This window comes from Delphinus delphis, chromosome 8, assembly GCF_949987515.2.
Source record: "Delphinus delphis chromosome 8, mDelDel1.2, whole genome shotgun sequence".
Classification (NCBI taxonomy): Eukaryota; Metazoa; Chordata; class Mammalia; order Artiodactyla; family Delphinidae; genus Delphinus; species Delphinus delphis.
Window position 1 is genome coordinate 56555782 of NC_082690.1, and position 21355 is coordinate 56577136.

At 35.3% G+C, this 21355-nt stretch overlaps 1 protein-coding gene across 12 annotated transcripts in view; it reads right to left on the minus strand.

The window, feature by feature from the left end:
• EMSY (EMSY transcriptional repressor, BRCA2 interacting) overlaps positions 1 to 21355 on the minus strand; it is an 80611-nt gene that overhangs the window by 50254 nt on the left and 9002 nt on the right. For 6 of the 12 annotated variants that reach the window (XM_060018244.1, XM_060018247.1, XM_060018242.1 and 3 more), the window contains exons 5-9: positions 20169 to 20210; positions 16528 to 16703; positions 14762 to 14914; positions 12565 to 12824; positions 3835 to 4111 (exon numbers count right to left, since the gene is read on the minus strand). In XM_060018244.1, the coding sequence (XP_059874227.1) occupies positions 3835 to 4111; positions 12565 to 12824; positions 14762 to 14914; positions 16528 to 16703; positions 20169 to 20210 (908 nt within the window). The remainder of the gene's footprint in view (positions 1 to 3834; positions 4112 to 12564; positions 12825 to 14761; positions 14915 to 16527; positions 16704 to 20168; positions 20211 to 21355) is intronic. The other 6 variants (XM_060018248.1, XM_060018243.1, XM_060018239.1 and 3 more) reach the window with 3 other exon arrangements.

Sequence of the window (21355 nt, forward strand, 5' to 3'; positions counted from 1 at the left end):
AACTGTACCTCAGGATAACCCATGGTAGTAAGTTAAAGTTCTTTAAGAATTCCAGCTAATAAATGAAGAAAATGAAGATAAAATTCATTTTGCAACTACCAATAAAATAATGATCTAGGGAAAGATTACCAATAGCTATAAAAACATTTGGTAATACTTATATCTACCGATTAATGTTAATATCATTAGAGACCAGACATGTGCCTCCTAAAATGATGCACAGGAAGTACACTTAAATACACTTATAGGTACACATCAGGAATACCACTTATCGAACGTTCATTCCCCATATCTCCAAAAACAATCAGACTTGAATCTGATCAAGTTTCTTGATTTAACTGCCAGTTTTATGGAAATATAAACAGGAGAGGGGCTTCCCTGGTAGCACAGCGGTTAAGAATCCGTCTGCCAATACAGGGGACATGGGTTTGAGCCCTGGTCCGGGAAGATCCCACATGCCGTGGAGCAACTAAGCCCGTGCGCCACAACTACTGAGCCTGCGCTCTAGAGCCCGTGAGCCACAACTACTGAAGCCCACATGCCTAGAGCCCGTGCTCCACAACAAGAGAAGCCTGCGCACCTCAAGGAAGAGTAGCCCCTGCTCGCCACAACCAGAGAAAAGCCCGTGTGCAGCAACAAAGACCCAATGCAGCCAAAAATAAAATAAATAAAATAAAATAAACAAATTTAATAAAAAAATAATAAATAGGAGAACCTGTTAAACCATGGGAATTAAAATCAGCAAAACCCAGACTACGGGAAACTCTCAGGAAAAATGACTGATTTCTTCAACAAATAATTTGAAAAGAAAAGAAAAAAACAGAAGAGGGACCCATGAGTTAAAAAAGATATAACCATATCAATGTGTGGACCTTATTTAGATCTTACTTTTAAAAAATTCTTTTATGACATAATCAAAGAAATTTGGATACTAACTAAATATTTTATTATATGAAGAAACTGTTAAAAATTCTAGATGTGATAGTGGTATTGTGAGTTTTGATACATACTGAAGTATTTATAACTGAAATTATATGATATTTGGGATTTGCTTCAAAATATTCCGGGTCACTGATGTATAGAGGAAAATAGCAGGTACAGATGAAACAAGACTGATGATGTGCTGCTCATCCTTGAAGCTGGGTAATGGGTACAATGAGGGTTCATTTTACTATTCTATCCACTTATGTATTTGGAATTTTCCATAATAAAAAAGAAAATTTCAGTTATCCTGTTTCGTGGATGACCAATTCAGAATAAGCATTCTAATTGGTAGAATTTAAGACTTCCTGTATGAGCCAACCATACACAATCCCCCTACTCCCTACCTCTGGAACCATCTCTACACTTATAAACATGGAGTTAGCCACGAAGTTATTGCTACTAAGACTCTTCCCCCTCTATGACCAGCTGCCCCTATAAGACTAACCAGAGAGGCTTAATTAAGGTTTAATTTCCTTAGCACTTATATCTAAATTAAATATCTCAAACAAAACCCCAAAATAATCATATAGTTTCCTTGAGTATCTACATTCAGATAGTTTACTTTTACATCTTTCATGCTGTATTGAATTTATGAGAAATCTTTGAGATGTCTAGCTCCCCTAAAATGACGTAGGACTCAAAGAGATATAGGATGCTAAGAAAAAAAGGAGAAAATAGGGAAGTCATAAGTTCCCAAGAGATTCAGAAGATAGTTGGAGAAATATAAGAATGAAAAACAGAAGCATGGAATATTCATTTTGCTTAAAAATATTTCGATAGTAACTAAGAGAGATACCCCTCTTATCTCAAATAATAACAATTTCCTTGGAAGAACAGTAATCCTTCTACTACAGCAACACTTTGGCAAACTGTGTGATGAGCACTAGAAGGGAACAACTATCAATGGATGACAACTTTGATACAGGGGTCAGTCAGGTGAGGAAACAGGTGGTCTTTCCTTCTCTCATCACCTTGAAATTTTGAAATGGTGAATTTGGATCATGTTTGCAACCAACATTTATACAGATTTTCTATATAAAAATTATTTCTATTTTTAATAATACTATGTTGTAGTTTACTGCTGTACAAACAGAAAGGCTGGAATGGTTTATTTAAATTACTTAAGGTAACAAATAAAAGAAAATTTCAAGCCTACTATTTCCTATCATTGACTGAGACATTAAATGGGTATTGGAGACAGAAAAGGACAGATGCTCTCACATTCTACCAGTTAGACCTGCAGAATGAATGAATACTGACTGCATCTGCATCTATGTAACCTCTTCCTTGCTAACAGTTATATGGAACACACTAAAATTACTAAAGCAATTATGAAAAACACTGTTTGCCTATTTGAGTGCCTGCATCACCACTAGTTCATAAACTAGGATATTTCCAAGTCTCAGCCTATCTTAAGCTATATATTGTGCAAGTAAAATTCAATGAAAACAAACACTAAATACTGTTCTATATTGCTTCTGTGCTCCCTTTGAAAGACTACAACCATGGCTATGAATTCTGTATTATAAATGGCTCCCTCTGATTCCCATCTTAAGACTTACCAACACTATAAAAAGAAAATTCTGACAGTGTGCTATCTGCTCTTTATATGAGAGGAAAACAAAGATTTGGAAGAGAGCTCAAGTGATTTAAGCTAACATGGAACTGAGGTTTCCACATTTCCTTTCCTCTGCTATTAAGCAGCAATTGTCCTTCAGTTCAGCCTCAGTTCCTCTCAATACTTTCCATCATCCTCCCATACAGAAAAATTTAGAAGCCTGAAGAAAAGGTGAATGGCATGTCCTTGAAATCATCCTCTTCCCCCTACTTCTTATCATTGGGTAACTTACTTTGAAGAGGTTGTAGGTTGTATATTTAATGTTTCTTCTGAAAAAACCTATAGTAAAATAATTTCAAGTTCCTCACTTAAAATTTTCATTATATTACAGATATTTGTATATGCCTTTGAAATTTGTGGTGACAAGATTTAACCTACATAATTGCCTAGGTGACTAGGTACTGTGCATTTGAAAAAAAAAACTCAAAGTAAGGATATTAATGTAAGGAAACTGAGTAACCCACTATCTTGACATTCTCAAACTAGGGGAGGGAAAGTGGTAATCTCTGATATAACAGATGGTACCTTCACACCCAAAGCATACAAACACACCCACAAAGTCTTCTTCAAAATTCCCACACCCTAATGTTCATTGCAGCATTGTTTACAATAGCCAAGACATGGAAGCAACCTAAATGCAACCTAAATTCGTCAACAGAGGAATGGATAAAGAAGATGTGGTACATATATACAATGGAATATTACTCAGCCATAAAGAAGAATGAAATAATGCCATTTGCAGCAACATGGATGGATCTAGAGATTTTCATACTGAGTGAAGTAAGTCAGGCAGAGAAAGACAAATATCATATGATATCACTCATGTGGAATCTAATTTAAAAAAAAAAAAAACAAATGAACTTATTTACAAAACAGAAAGAGACTTACAGATACCGAAAACAAACTTATGGTTACCGAAGGGGAAACGTTGCGGGGAGGGATAAATCAGGAGCTTGGGATGAACATACACACACTACTATATATAAAATAGGTAACCAGCAAGGACCTACTGTATAGCACAGGGAACTCTGTGATATTCTGTGATAACCTATATGAGAAAAGAATCTAAAAATGAATGAATATATGCATATGTATAACTGAATCACTTTGCCCTATACCTGAAACTAACACAACACTGTAAATCAACTATACTCCAATAAAATTAAAATATTTAAAAAGAAAGAAATTCCCATAAACACAGGGACAGAATTACCTGATGAATTACCACTTACCTTGTGCTACTGTTGACATGACCACAGATGGTGTGGAAGAAACCACAGCTGTTACTGCAACTGTATTAGGAATAGGTGATGGTGTAGAACTGCTGCTGCCACTGCTGCTACTACTGACCAGAGAAGACTGTGAAGCAGTTATAACCACTGGCGGCTTCTGAGTTGTGGAAGCAATGACTGATGTTGGTACAAGCTTAGTGACTGCTGCATAGTTATGGGATTTGGAGAGAATGTTGGGCACGAAGGTTGAACTTGGTGATGTGGTCACTATAATAACCTAAGGAAGATAAAATAAGTTATTTTCATGTACCTACCATACTACTAATGTATCTAGACTCACAGTTACATACAATTTAAAAATAGCTTATGAAACGTGATGAAGCAATTCAAGAAAAAGAAATTTACAACTAAAAATATACAAAAGCTCTCCTTTACTAGTAATCATCAAAATGTATTTAAAAGAAACAATTTTTACCAACCAAACATTTTAATAGACAATATTCAATGCTGTACAAGATCAAGTAAAGTAAGCATTTCAATATACTGCTTAGGGAGTATAAATTGGCACAATTTTTCTAGAAAATAATTTGGATAGTCATTCATTTATAAATATTTGTTGAGCATCTACTATGTGCCAGGCATGGTTCTAGAGGCTGAGGATAGTGGAATGAACAAAACAGACAAAGTTCTTATTTTCATGGAGCTACATTCCAGTAAGGGGAGAAAAACAATAAACAAATAAAAAAGTAAATATATGTCATGTAGAGATAAATGGAAGAAACAATAAAGCAGGGCAGGAAATAAAAGAAAATGGAAGTGGTGCATGATTTTTTATAAAACATTCAATGAAGATCTCTCTGATAAGGTGACAACTAAGCAGAAACTAGAAGTAGGGGTTGATCCATGTTGCTACCTAGAGGAAGAGCATCCAATGGAAGCAGGAGTAGCAAATACAAAGCCCCTGAGGCAGAAGCAAGCTTGGTATGTTCAAGAAACCTCTAGGACCCTAATGAACGGGATTGAAATTTATAAGGTAGAGAGCAGTAGGAGACAGATTTAGCAAAGTAATGGGGGACTAGGTGGTGTAAGATCTTGTTGATAGCATATCAACATGTTATGACGAAAATGGCACTTTATCTCTGTGGTCTTCCTTCCAAAAACCTATAACCTTAGTCTAATCATGAGAAAAACATGAGATAAATTGCAGTAGTGGGGCATCCTACAAAATACTTGACTAGTAATCCTCAAAACTGTCAAGGTCATCAAACACAAGGAAGTTTGAGAAACTTTCACAGCCAAGAGGAGCCTAAGGAGACATGACGAGAAAATATAATGTGGTATCCTGGAACAGAGAAAGACAATAGGTAAAAACTAAACAAATCTGAATAAACCATGGACTTTAGTTAATATTAATGCATCAATATCGGTTCATTAATTGTAACAAATGTACCATACTAATATAAATTGTTTAGAACAGGGGACACTGAATACAGGGTATATGAGAACTCTCTGTACTATCTTTTCAATTTTCCTATAAATCCAAAACTGTTCTAAAAAATAAAGTACTTTTAAAAAAGCATTACTTGATCTGCTAGGTGAAAAGTACACCAGGGCAGAGACAGTAGAAACAGGCAGACAAATTAGGAGGCTCTTTCAATGACCAAAATGTTTGTGGTAGAACTGATGAAAAGTGAACAGACTCTGAATATATTTAAAGGTAAAACCAACAGGATTTGCTCATAGATACACAGAATGGAGGAAAAAAGCGGCAGGAAAGAGACTTCAAGGTTAGCCAGTATGACTAGAAAAGTGTAGATGATACGGGACAAAGCATTTCAGACGGAGAGAACAGGATGGGGCAAAGGACCTAAGGTAGGAATTAGCTTGATATATTTAAAAACAGAAAAGAGAACCAGTATAGCAAAAGCATATAGGGTAAAGAGGGGTTGCAAAAGTAAGCAGAGTCCAGATCAAATTTGCAAACCAGAGTAAAGAATCTAAGTTTTATACTAAGTATAATGGGAAGCCATGAGAGGATTTTAAGTAAGGAAACAACAAAACTTGATTTATATTTTAAAAGATCATTCTAGCTGCTATGTGGTAAGAGGTAAGAGCAGAAGCAGTGAAACTAGTAAAGAAGCCACTGCAGTAGACTAGGCAAGAAATGGTAGAGGCTGGTTGGACTGGGGTGTTAGTAGTCAAAATAAAGAGAAGTGATCAGATTCAGATTATCTTAAGAGGTAGAGTCAACAGGACTTGATGTATGGAAATGGCAGGGTTGAGGAAAAGAACAGAAACAAGATTAGCTCCTAGAGCTAATACACATTGGCCTATTTAAATCTCCCAACAATCCTATGACAGAGATACTATTATTATCCCCATTTTACAGCTGAGAACACAAAAATTACTTATAAATCTGTAGTATCAGTTTTATTCTGGGCAAGTATAATGGTAGTTTAATGATACCCCCAAACAACACAGAGTGTCTTCTTCCTCTTTCACCAAAATTATTTTCACCTACCTAGGAGAGAAAATTGTTTTGAAAAATCCAAACAATTTAAGGGGGAAATTCTTTTGCATTTTTGTACCAGTCCTAAAGAAGTTCTGAAATTAAATCAGTCAGTCAAACTTACTGAGTATGTCTGTACTCAGTATTGACATCTCAAAGAAGCTTTGATTATATCATCATAATTATATATTTCAGTGTTAGAGAATTCTAAGTATGTGTCCATTACTTTAAGGAGTTTGTTGATTATCTGAGGAGTCAAGAGAGACATACAAGTCTTGACCAGCAAACACCTCTATAGAGTTGACCAGCATACTTCTACATAGACTCAACCAGTAAACACATATATAGCACTATTACAAACACAACCATCAGCCATCATATAAACCGAGAAGTAGACTAATATGGCAAAAAGACCAGAAGTTAAGAGTCAAATGAACTTGAGCTGAATCCTGCCTCTGCCACTAACAAATGGCAGGGCCCTGGACATGTTAAAATCTCTGGGTTCCAATTTTCATCTATAAAATAGGGATAATAATACCTACCTTGCAAATCATTATAAGGATTAAATGAGATAATGATGTGAAGCATCTAACATAGTGCTAGGCACATAGCAGGTGGTCAATATTTGGCAGTTCACAAATGGTACTTATTAGTATCTTGTTATTACTACTTAATAAATGTTAGAAGGATATCAGTAAAGGTGTTATAGATCAAATCAAACTGGAAATTTATTTTAATGTACTCTATTTTTGTTTCATTAAAAAATTTTTTATATTTTTCCCAAATTCTGATACCCTTGAGAATCCAAAGAGCTCACAGTTACTAGCACAGCCAAGCCAATTAAGAGTAGTAATAGCAAGTAGGTTTCATATTTGCCAATTCTGAACTAATAGTAGTGCCTTCCTAGAGTACAGTTTTTATAAGGACTCTGTGACACAGCTGAGGATTCACCAAGGCTTGGCAGGAAAGTAGGCCACAGTTAATAAACAATCTCTGTCATGGGTAGGGAAGGGGAAGCATTCACACTTGGGTCAAACATTTGCAATTTTAGAACTAGAGTATGCATGTAGACTTCTAACATTAAGACAATAACTTCAGCAAAATAAATCTAGAGTCTTTGAGAGCATGTTTTAGGTTACAGGTACAAATGATAAAACATATTTTGAGATTTCAGTCTACAAACTAATTTCTGATCTGAAAAGGGGTTATCCAAAATTAGAGATCCACCTTGAAGAAAATTTACTTGCACTTTAGTTACATGTTACAACAAGGGAAACAAAGGGATTTTGAAACCAAGTGAACCAAACAGTGTTTATTCAGGCCATAATTCAAATTACTGACCTTCTAGCACTCACAAAAACTCCTTAAGAGTGCTGGGACTTGCACCCTAAGGATAAAATGAAAAATATCAATCAAGCATGTGAAAGCATAAAGCTATATTCTGTTGCTTTGTTTATATAAGTGTTGTACCAATGTTATACTCAAAATGAAGGCACCACATTAACACAGGTGGAAATTTGTCTACCCTGAAAATATATGACCTACTTGAATTTGAATCAAGTCCACAAATTCATAAGTAATTATACTTAATGTAAAAGTAACTTTAACTAAAGTAATTTCCTAAGTTGACTTCCATATGATTTGTGAGAAATCCAAGGTGAATGTATAATGGCAACAGCCTTACAGAGATTTCAAAAAAAATCCAATTATCCAGCAAAAGGAAAACAAAAAACACAAAAAAAATCCCAAAGAATATCTATTAGTCCTACCCACACTCAGTTTGTCCAAGAAATAACAAAAGTAATGGCACTGAGTACACATGAAGTAAGAGTACAGTTTTACATCTAGAACATAATAGATACTTAGCAAATATTTGTGGAATGAATGAGTCTTTTTTTTTTTTTTTTTTTGCGGTATGCGGGCCTCTCACTGTTGTGGCCTCTCCCGTTGTGGAGCACAGGCTCCGGATGCGCAGGCTCAGCGGCCATGGCTCACGGGCCCAGCCGCTCCGCGGCATGTGGGATCTTCCCGGACCGGGGCACGAACCCGTGTCCCCTGCATCGGCAGGTGGACTCTCAACCACTGCGCCACCAGGGAAGCCCTGAATGAGTCTTATTTTTAATTTAATTTGTTTTAAATGTTTATTTTTTAAACACAGTAGGACAAATCTAAGGTTCTGAGCCTGGAATCTCATGGTATGACTCATATATGACTTCGGAGATAAATATGTCCTCTTATGAGCATTACAAGTCTGACAATCTCAACCATCCACTCTCAACTGACAATTCAGAAGAAAAGAAAAAATTAAAATATGGTAACGTCAGTGAATCAAAAAAAAAAGTTCATCAATTTCACTTACAGGTGAGCCCCCATCCACTACAAGTATTTTTACATAGGTCAACTAAGAAGATTGGAAAGTTAATAATGTTAGGTGACATTTACTGAACACTCATCATAAGCACTATGTTAAGCACTTTCCATGAATCATCTCATTTAATTATCTAGTAAGCACTATTATTATCTTTGTTTTATAAGGAAGCTGAGGCTCAAGAGAGGTGGAGAGCCAGTACTGGAACCAGATATACTTATTCATTTATTCATTCATTCATTCAACAAATATTAGTCAACACCTATTGCATGTCAGGCACTGTTCTAAACATTACGGAATAGTAATAAATAAGACAAAGTCTCTACCTTCAGTAACTTATACTCTATGGGAGAAATGGGAAATAAATAAATATAATGTCAACTAGTTATAAGCAAAACAGAATAAGGAAATAAAAGGACATGGATTTGAGATGGGTACTCTTTTAGCTATAACTTTGCTGCATTATTTTCTCAAATATCAAATTAAAAGAGAAGATGAGAAGGGGGAGAAGAGAGAAGAATTACTGATAAAATAGATCCAACAAAGAAGGTAGTAAAAAATTACAAAAGTAGATTTAAAAATTCTTAGAGTATAGCAGGCTGAAGACACCTAATATACAGCTTGCCCAGAAAGCAATATTATAATAATATATAAAAATTGATATTCAGAAAGATTACCTTGGAGCCATTAAATACAAAAATTATGTTCAGTGTAACATTTAAGAAACCACCAAAAATAGTCAATTTCTATATATTAAGGGGTAAGCTTCAGTGAACTGATAAATTCATTATTTGGAACAGCACATTCTCAACACTGCAATTAATTTTTATTTTTAAAGTTCACTGACTTCACTTATAGGTTTACCCCTTCTATTAAAATATTTTCATATAGGTCTACCAAAGAAGACTGGAAAGTTCATAAAGTTAGGTAACACTGCTTTCCATAAAATACCTGCAAGGGAAGGGACCTAACATTTTCTGAGTACATACATTATGCTGTACTTTAAAATACCCAATCCCATTTAATCCTCACGACAGCCTTATAAAATTGGCGTTACTCTCATCTCACAGATGGGTAAACAGATTTAGAAAGACTAATTTATCTCAGGTCATACTGGAAGAACTGGGGTTCTAATCCAGGCCTCTTTGACTACAAAAATTCTTACTTGATTTTAACACTAAACTATAATGCCTCGTCCTAAGACTGAAGCTAGAATTATATTACACAGATCAACTCACTGTCATTTCTAGTTTGTTAAGAAAATTGTAATTTTTTATATATTATATAATGACATATTTCCAAGAAACTCAAGGAGTTTCTTTAAATGAAAATTATCATGAACCTGAAGATTTAAAAGTAGGAAAGACCGTCTATTGAAAATAAGAATTCATCTCTACTCCTTCCCCAAAATCCCTCTAAAACAGTATGAAGGGATTTTTTAGAAGAGGCACATAAACCCATAAGGTCAAAATGGAAAGGAGACAATAGCTATCAACTTCTGGAAAGTGGAAAACAAACAGACAAGTAGTAACTGATCAAGCATACTCAAGAAAGTGGAAACCTAAGACAGCAAACAGAAGAAAAAACAAGACAGCTTTCAGAGAACCACAGAAAGACTCAGTAATTTGAGAACACCAGATACTTCTGAAGTGGGGATAAAAGTGGGACTAAAAAGATGTAAATTAGTTGAAAATCTGTTTAAGCAGCATTAAGATCCCCAGCTATCCTCCCTTATCCTCAAGGAAGATTTAAAACTTATTCTCTTGAGGGAGAGATTGAATCCAAAGGAATCTGATGATACCAGGCAGAGGCAGGTAGGTGCTATGCTGAAAACAGAGAGGTTAGGTAAAGTCTATATACTGAATGATGAGACTATCCAGCCCACTCCTTGCCTTTACTCCCAAAATACTAGCAGACAGGCTTACTACTGTAGGCAAAAGACTGGAAGATTCTTCTCTGAGGAAACTGTCCAGTCCATGAAAAAGCCCTAAAGAGAATGACAACTGGTGGAGGTAAAGGGGTGGCGGGTGTTCATCAACAAAACAGCCCAGCTAGCTCAACCTACAATGAAAGTTAGCATGTCCCACCCTACACACAGAGCCTTCTGTCAGCTTTTAGTGTCCGTTTCCACAACCAGCATTTAAGGAAACTGAAATGGAAGAGATAAAATGAAAAAATAAAAGAAATTTACAGGTAAGAGAGAAAACATGAAAGAAGAAAACATCAAAAAAAATTATCATGAATATCATCAGAAAAGAGAACATAGTGACTATGAAAGAGCAGGATGCTATTTTAAAAAAAAAGAAAGAAAGAAACTTTCAGAAAACCAGACAGAGTTACTAGAAATTTAAAATAGGATAGCAAAAATGAAAAATTCCAGAGAAGTAATGAAGGATAAAGTTAAAAGATAAAGAAAATAATACTTACAGAGCATTTACTATGTGCTAGGCTCTGTTCTACTGGTTTGTATTTATTATCTCATTTATTTACACCCCAAAACCCTATAAAATAGATATATTATTTTCCCTATTTTACAAGAGAAAAACTTAGGTCTAGAGTTTAGTTTTCCCAAAGTCACATAGCTAGTAAGTAGCATAAAATGGGATTCAAATTCAGGAAGTCTAGTTCTAAAATCCAGGCTTTTAACTACTATACTACAGTAGAAAAAGCAAACAAATGGAAATTGGGGGTGAGAAAGACTGAAAAATTAAAGGATGAATCTAGGCATTCAACATCCAGAATAACAGGTGATCCAAAAAGAGAGGACAGAGAAAAATCAAAGAAATAATTCAAGAAATTTCCCAGAATGGAAGGATATGAGTATTCTAGAATAACAGGGGCCACTGAGTATGTAACCCAATGGATAAAATAAAGACCCACACCAAGGAAAATTACCTTGAACTTTCAGAACTCTGACTTCTTCCAAGAGAAAAAGAGGATCTGGAATTAGAATGGCATTACTGGGCTTCTCAAAAGCAATACTGGAAGCCAACAGCCCATGAAGCAATACCTTCAAAATTCTCAAGGAAAATGACTTCTCACCTAGAATACTTACCTAGTTAAACTTATATCAAAACAGTAGGAGGGTAGAATAAAGAAATTTTCAGTCTACCATACAAGGTCTTAAAAACTTTACTTTCCATCCCACCCATATACCAAGAAGCTACTGGAAGATATGCTCCAGTAAATCAGTAAATAAACCAAGAAAGAGGAAGATCAGAATGAAAGTGAAGGGAGATCTCGGACACAGAGGTATATAACAAGCCTAGGGTACCATCAGCATCCAGATCAGTGTGGCAAGTAGAGGGCTCTAATAACAAAATTGACAGAATACTGATGATTTGAACATACTGACAGAAGAGTTTAGAAATGAATTAATGATAGCATTTAAGAATTAAAAAGAAGATAACAATTATTCACTTAATCATATCCTTCCTTTCGTCTATGAAACACCTAACTCTGACAACTTCATTAGTCTGGCAATATAAGAACTAAGTTCCTAAAGGTAAAGTTATCCAAATACAGGCTGAAAGAATCCTTTATATTTTAATTATTTCCCAAATGGAATCACAATGGTAAAATATAATGAAAGTCTTAGAAGATCTGCTAGCTGTGTCATATTAGGCAAGTCATTTGGCATCTCTGAGCCTCATATACAAAAATATACACAAAAAGTGAAATAATAATACCTAACCCAAAGCTTTATGTGCAGAATTAAAGAAAGAGATGTGAACATTCCCACCATAATGCCAAGCACATAGTAAGCACTCAGTGCATGTTTGTTAAATCTGAATCATATTGACTGAAAGAGATAAAAACAGCAATTGGCAGACAGACTCCCTCCACCACGTACCTTCTGTGTTGTTGTGTTTGTTGTCTGTGTTGATGGCTTGGTGAAGGTTATTTTCACAGGAGACATGTGGGGTGGTAAGGAGTTGGCAATGCTCTGCATGATGTTGCTCATCTTAGGACTGCCACTCACAGGTACAGTGATCGTCTTTGAGACCGGAACAACAGCCTTTGGAACTTCCTTTAGGACAACGGGGGAGGAGCTAGAAGAGTTTGTTCGCCTTCGTTTTCTGGGTTTTTCATCTTCATCTGAACAGCTAACACCTGTAAGGCAGTGACAATATTGCTACATTTATAGCAATATAACCTTGTATTTTATACTTTATTTTTAAATCATTGCATCATCAGTCATCCTTGACCTCTCCCTTTGCCTCATGCCCAATCAGACAGTAAGTTCTATCAATCCTCCCTCAGGGAAGCTGTCTCTGAATGCCTTCCCTTTTTTCTTTAACCCTATGGCCATGTCAGGCCTTCTTATCTTCTGCCTGTATTTTAGCGACAACCTCCTAAAAGGTGTACGTGCTTCTAATCTCTCCACTTCCATTCTACCCTTCATCCTACTACCAGCTATAAAAATCTCACACATCTAATAAAGCCAATGCCCTGCCTCAAATCCTTTAGTAGTTTTTATCTCCCTACAAGATGAGGCACAAAAATCATTTCTTTATCATTCAAGGTCCCATATCTTTCTAAGAACACAATACCCTATTCCACCCACCTTATCCTGGCACACTAAACTGCTCACCATTCCCCAAAGCCACCTTATCACATATTCTATCCATCTGGAGTCTCTATATACTACTGTTCTTTGGGGAACACCACATACATTCAATGACCTCTTCATCATCCAGCAATCATGATCCTGCAAGCCATCTCCTCGGTGAAGCTTTCCCTTACTCCTCTAAGCAAAGCGAATTCATGTCTCCTCTGAGCTTATAAAGCACTTTGTACATTCTCTTCTGTATCACTTACCCCATGGTAATGTGGCTGTCAGTCTGCACATCTCCTGTTATTAAGGGGCTCCCAAAGGACAACGACTAAGTCTTATCGGTTTGTTTCCCTGGTATAGTGTCTTGCACATATGAAGTTAGGTGAATGTATAATTATATCTCAAACTAATGTTGCCTGTATGACTTCTGAGAATGAAACAATAAACTTCCTGTTACTTCAAACTATATATTGTGTGAAATGGTTTCTTCATGTTTGGAATTCACTTTCAACATTTAAAAAAACAATTAAAAAATAGACCTCTATGGTTATTTTAAAAGATCATCTTGGCTAAATCCACAGAAATCTGATATAAACTTAATATTCCCAGATTCTTAGTTTTTTCTTAATGCACTAAAGCCTCAACTGTTTTTGTACTTTTTTAAAAAATCAAGTGAGAAACATAAAACCTTGCAATATACATAGGAAATCTCTATAAAGCAGACATTTAAAAAATGACTCATGGAATTGGTAATAAAACATAACTCCTTATACCCTCAATTTTTAAACCCTAAGCAAGACTGAAAATGACCTAAAATCATTTGTCTAAAACAGCTAAGTCCATCTCTAAAAGCTACAAAGAAATCAAGTTTATAACTATACTGAGAAAAATGAAAGTCAAATATTAATGATCTCCAGTTGATACCAAAAGCAAATCAATACTGACATAACAGACATTAAAAAACAAAAATGAACTGGACATTAAACTGCTTCACAGCGTAGAATCAAAGGGGTTAAAAATTGCAAATAAATTTCAAAAAATTACAGTCAACTAGAAATATGAAAGGACTCTCTAGAATGCTTCACTGAATTTAACAGTTGAATGATATGGTACATAAATAATTTTTTAAAACACTACAAAGATTACATTATAGGAGTAAACACTACATAAATGACATAAGCACATTCCTTTAGTTTCTATTCACACTTCTATTCCATGAAAACCAAAGCAAGTGAATCTTAGAGTATAGCACTGTTCAAGGCAGATTCCCCACAGAAAACAAAAAAGAAGTAATTTCTCAACCCCCAGAACTGATTAAAAAGCAATATATACCTAGTTACATGTAAAGAAAGGAATTCTTTACAACCTTCAAAAACTAACCACTGCTAATAGCCAGTGGACCAATGAATTAATCAGGAAGGCAGATCTAATCAGAGCCTATGCTGCAGCTTTTAGTCAAGATGGCCCTGATAACACCGAGAGTATCACTTACTTTTGACATAAACAGTACTTCCACTTGGCAAGACAACTACATTGGAGGCAGGACTGGCAGGTCTTGGAGACTTAACCGTTGCTATGCTGCCACTTGGAACAGGGGTAGAGGTTGGGGTTGACGTGGTACTTGTGTAGGAATAGCAAACCACTACTGAAGGAACGATAAAAAAGTCTGCTGTTAACTTTCACCAAAACTGTCCATGCATACAGTAAAATTATTTTTTTTCTGCAGGCCAATTTTAACACTTTTTTATAATCAGAAGTTAGAGGCCAGTACTAGGTTAAAACGTATTAATAAGCTTTCCTGAAAATCATCACTTAACTAGGTTTCCCCCAAGTATTTCGCAGCTGTCTACAGGTGACACTGACAATGGAGAAGAGGACAGTTACAAAGAAACCAAGTTTAAAACTGAGAAAAATGAAAATCATTTTTCCTTCATGGCAGGAGTTGGACAAAAAGCATATACTTGTATTCTTTTTTAATACTAATAGCAGCATCAGTGATGGAGTGATGGATAATTTTTCCCTAACCATAGCAATTTCCAACTTGGCTCCTGGAGAGAAACAAGGTAAGTTTCTTTTATCATAAACAACTCACTAGTCACTTGCCATCTAAGCAGTGCAATAATAACTAAGGTAATGACAACATCATATTTCAATTTATTGAATAACAACAAGCAGAAGTAGCTCATAGGCACTATTTACTGAGTACCATACATTATGCTAAATCCTTTCCATATATTATCACTAATTCTCACAACACTACATCCTCATTTTAAAGATGAGGAACCCAAGGCTCACAGAAGCTAAAAAGACTTGCTGGAGGTCACAAAGCAAAGAAATGGCAAACTAGGATTCAAACATAGATTAGACTATTGAAAATTCTATATTCTTTCCAGTGAACCAGAGAGGTGGTAAACAGAAAAGACAAAAGTCGGAAGAGAAGAAAGATAGCTCTCCTGCAACAAAGAAAACAGGAACTCAGTGGAGGCCAAGTTTGCACACTGATAACTGTCTCTCCCTAAATATAGCTTCCTTCCGTGTAAAACAGAGTCTGGCACGTATGAAAGGAATGTCTCTTCTGCTCCACAACCCATTGCTAGTCAAGAAAAGACAATTCTGCAAAGTAATCTGACAACTGCATTATTTTCAGGGTCATTTTCATGTAACACCAAACTAAGCTACCGAAGTCAACCCAAACATGCGCTCTCAAATTTAATATTACTCTTGGTGACCTCAGGAGACTCCAAGGATTTTTAAAGCATGTATCAATTATTAGATTAAATAACAATAAGAAAGCCATCCCCATCGGCCACGTAACCCCTAACAGATTCAGCACATTGACTGGAACAGAGAAGCAGCATATACCACTGATTCCAGAAGACAAAAACAGAGCTTTATTTTCTAAAGAATCAGTTCAGCATCTTTCTTCAGCAGATAAATGACTTCTATCATCTTATTAATTTTCCATGTCACCTGTTAAGGCCTCTTATCCACTTCTAACAAGACACGCTCATATGAAAAAATTCATTCCAAGAAGGTTTTCTGCAATTTTGTGATTAATATAATTCACACTTTGAACAAAAGGGATATTTAATTTTGGCTGAGACTAAAAACTTGGCAGTTTCTCGTTTCAGAACAAGTGTTGCTCATTATGTTTCACAACTTTTAAACACTGGACAAAAACAGATGAAAAATAAGACAACTTTTCTTGAAGAATCTGAGAAAAGTCATTTCTACACACAGAACTATTTCTCTACTCACCTTCCTTGCTTCCTGTTTCTGCAGGCACTGGAAGAGATGCATTGTGCTGGATAGCTGCATTGGCAACAGCATTAGCTGTTACAGTGAAGGCAGTTTGGGGAACCAGCCGAGGCATCAGGGGTACCAATCGACGACCTTCAATGGACCATTCTGAAGAGCTATTAGGTCCAGACATACTAAACAAAAAAGAAAACACTGCTACAAGAGTTCTCAATTGCTAAAAATGAAGCAAATATATACACTCAAATATAACTTTTTAAATTAGAAAAAGTGCCCTGAGTGAACAGGAGAGGCTTTATTTTAAGCAAGCAAGATCAAAATTATGAATAATAATCAGAATTCAAGGAATTTCACACACACTTAGATTTTTACACATTTTATTCCATAATCTGAATCTTATAATGAACATAATTGAAACTATGAAAAACTGTCCCATGCCTTTTAAATAAATATCAACATTATTTTCATTAGTTTAAATCTGGTATTGCTAATGAAAACTAGTATTTCTACTAACTTTTAGAACTTAATGTTATAATTAAGCTAAAAAGGTAAAAAGTACTCATTATTTCAAAAATCAGATTTTCCTGAATAATTAAGGATGGAATTCATTGAACTTTTGTAAAATTATCCTAACTGCCTGCATGGCCAGAGGTTCTAAGGCTTTCAAACAAGGGAAACTGAGGCAGTAAACGAGGGAGACTAGGTACTGGGGGATAGAAGGGAGCTGTATATATCACTGCATGTGTCACTGACAGTGTGTTATATTACTATCCTTCCTGTTAAAAAAAGTATACTAGATGTGAGGACACTGCAAGAAACCTGCCACTACTTTAATTTTACTTATTTATACCATTCTTCACTCTAAGGAATGTTTGAGGCAATTGAACTCTACCCCTAAGCAGACATTATTATCAGTTTTACTCAATTTCTTGAGCAAATTTTATCCTAGGAATCCAAACAGAGGTTGAAATATGAAAAGACAGTTGTTCACTTCCCTTGGCTTGGCTCCACAAAAGGTAGTGGTATCATTTTTCCTGACTAATGATTAGTGTCGAGGTTTAAAATTCACCCAGAATCAATCAATCAATCAACCTCTTCACTAAGTCAGAAGTATTTCTGCATCTTTTTCAAAACCAAAGATTCTACAACCCAACCTAGAGTTTAAGATTCTGTAGGTCCACTGATTCTTCAAATTTAGATAGAGTACACAAAAGCCCTTGTTAGTGGATAGTGGAATAATGATGATGATGGTAATGATGAAAATTAACATCAATTAGCACTTAGTATATGTGGGGCATTGTTCTAAACATTTTACATGTATTAACTCATACAATTCTTTCAATCTTATGAAATTGGTAATATTATTATCTCCATTTTTAAGATGGGAAAACTGAATTACCAAGAGGTTAAATAACTTGCTTATGGTCACACAGCTACTAAATGTCTCCTTCAACAAGCATACATCATGCTACTGAAAACAACTGCCACATCACAAGTGGAAGGTATAAAAATTTTCAGATGTGTTTTGTCTAACTTTTGCCTTTGAATTATACTAAGTGGGCACTGCTGTCTAATCACTAGTAACTTTCACTGAATGGAACAAATAAATTACTTTACAACTTGAGAAGAATTTACACTCAGTCAAGAAAGGAATTTCTAGGAGTTGATGAATTCAATAGAGTTACAGTGGGAAATCTGCAAATTCCTTCATGGTATAACATAGTCCTACCTAAGACATGGGAAAGAGGGATTCTTACCCCAATAACCTTCACAAATTTGTTATCACATAATCTCCAATTGATGCTAGTTCTGAAACAAAATTCGTACAAACAAGAAAGAGAGACAGAAACAGACCTATTGCTAATTGTCAAAGGAAAAAATTCTAAAAGCTATTCAGCATTTTCTTGGCTTACTCCTAGTTTGCTATCATTTTATTAGAATATCACTACTAAATTTGCTTGGTGAGAGTTTACCATACAAATAAAGTGATGTCTACACTTACCTGGTACATTGTTAAATGGTGGCAGAAATTATGGAAGATTAATAATTTAAAATACATGAATATATATGCTATTGAAAGGACAGAATTTGCAGTGCAAAAGATACAACTGCAACTTTTAGAAAGATCTATAAATCTTCCAAATTTCTACTCAGGCAAACATATTCAAACTTTTTTTAAGTGAATGAAAAATTAAACATCATGTTAGAATTAGATCAAAATTCCTATTTTGCTTACTAATGAGGGTGTATATATGCATTAGTTGCACAAATCATCTAGATAGAATTTTACAGGTTTCTGTAAACATCTTATTCCAGGGCTTTCCTGAGATTCCTAAGTTTCAAAGAACTCCTCTCTATTTATACTAAATATAGCAAGGGAGGGTGGAAACCTGGCTCCAGCCCCTTTTCTGAGAAGTGGAACTACCTTGGCCCTCTCATCCTTTGGTATGCAGCGCACCAGCATGAAATCCTCATCCTCACATAGAAACTTAAACAGCATCCCATGAATGTCTGGCTGATGGAAAAGGAGTTAAGAGAATAGTAATTCTGGATAGCCACTTTATTTAGATACAATGCTGGCAAGAGTGGCCCAATTAAAAACTGTGAAGCCCCTTGACATTCCAGGCTTTAATACTATAATATTCTGACATGTTTCAAAACTGAATTAGAGTATCAAACTTAATAAATGGTCTCATGCCAAATAATAAACACGTGTTATGGTTCAAGCAAGGCCTTTCTTTGATCCCAGACACTCCACTCCTTTTGTTTCCATCTCCTTTGTGCTCAACCTTCTTGGCTTTCTCTTTACCTTTCGACCACATTCCTTCTGGCCTAAGCTGCTGTTTTGAGTGGGGGAGGGAAGGGAGAGGAGAAAGGGAATGCAGTCAGTTCAGATGCATTCCTCCTTGGCTCAAGTTACTTTTTTCAGGCTCAGAGTTTGAAGCCCTCCTATAGATAATCTTTAGAACTAGGTTCTGTTACTACTTCTGAGGGAAAGAGGGCAGAGGAGACGGACAGAATGAGGGATCTATGTCTTCCTCACCATTCCCCACTCATTGACCCTTGGGCTCAACAAGTAAATACGACGTCTGGTCGAACTAAAACCACAATATAAAATATTAAAACAGGAGTATAGAAAGACCTAAGTAGCTTAAAATTATACACTGAAGTAAACGGTTTTCAAAAAATTAAATTTATGTGTTAAAGAAATCAGAAAGGAGAGAAAAAAAGAGGAAACAGGTAGATAGAAGCCAACTCTCAATTATCCATGCTAACAGAGAGAGGAGGGAAAGGGAGAGGTCAAACAGATCAAAGAAACTAACATATTATCCAAAAATACTTTGGCAAATACTTGTAAGTTCTTCCATCAAACCTCTCCCAGGACAACTAACAAGTAGTAAAATGAGTAATTAAAATTTTCACCTCCTCTCCCTTCCCACCCTCTGACTAGAGGTACTTTCAAGCAGCAAAATAGCTAAAGGGTGGGCAGTATTAGGAAGGAAGGGGAGGAGGGGAAGAGAAGTAAAAGCAAGGGGCACAGTTAATTCATAAATGGAATATGTGCCCCTGAATAATTGAGAGCTTCAATTTTGAAATAAATACAAGAAAAAGCCTGAAATAATAATAACCTATTTGCATACCTGTAACTTGGTCTTTCACCCAAATATAAGGATAAATTCATTCTTTAAAGGGGAAAAAAGGAAAAGGAGACTAAATAAGTGTTATCTTTAAGTATGAAACTGATGCATCAACTTACAACTAACTGCCCCACAATACTGTTCCAATGCTTTTAAGGTACTAATTTTGTCTCTAAGTGCCTCTGAATGCAAACTATTATCTACTTCTTTATTACCTAGCACATAAGTTTCCTATTACAAGTTCTCAAATTAGAATCTAGGCTCAGTTACTATTTTTAGAGTATCCCAATTTAAAAGTTTAGAGCATTTAAAGAAGGAACACAATATGTGAATGTTTTAGCCATGTTGGCCTAACAAGTAAATACTTAATGATGCTAGAGGAAAATTTTCAAATTTCTACAGTGCATACATACCAACCACTGAAAAATCTCCAAATTCAAACAGCTTAACTTTCAAACTACACAGTTAAAAAGGTAGCACCCCATTTTATCAGTCAAGTAAAATCAGTAACATTAAAGCACCACATGAAGCTAATGGATCTTCAGGGTCAATACGATACTGCCAATTGGGTTAAAAGCATTATTTATTACATTATGGAAATGTACTGAATTTTTTCCTTTAGTATTATTTCACATTAAAACATAAAAATAAAAAACAGATGAATATTCTATAACATACCTTATTTTATAAAATGTTCCTACCATCTTGCATTAACATTTAAAGGATAATTTCTGTTCTTTTCTGTTTTTCAGGAGGCACTGTCTCCATACATACTGTTAATGCTCAGTCTGTGTCTTCCACCACCCTCCACCCCATCTATCAAATAGTTATAATGATCTGAAAACAGTTTGATAAGAATCCTTTACAATTTTATTTTTTTGGCTTTTCAAAGTAAATTAAGGTATACTGTAGTCATATTTCTTAAAAGCAGAACATATATTTTACAATCTTTTTGCTGAATCTCAAAATACATGAAATATTAGTCAGTTAAAAAATTTATAATGCCTATTTATAAAGCAATATACATATCAAATACTATTACAAAGTAACTCTAAGGGGCTGTCAAATTTGGGGAGCACACTACTTTCTTCTTGAACTTTGCTTCGAGTAAAGGAATCATCTGCTAAACTGTGGAGGCCTTTAGTTATACAGAGATTACACTGCAACAGGATTTGACCTGAGTACTTAAA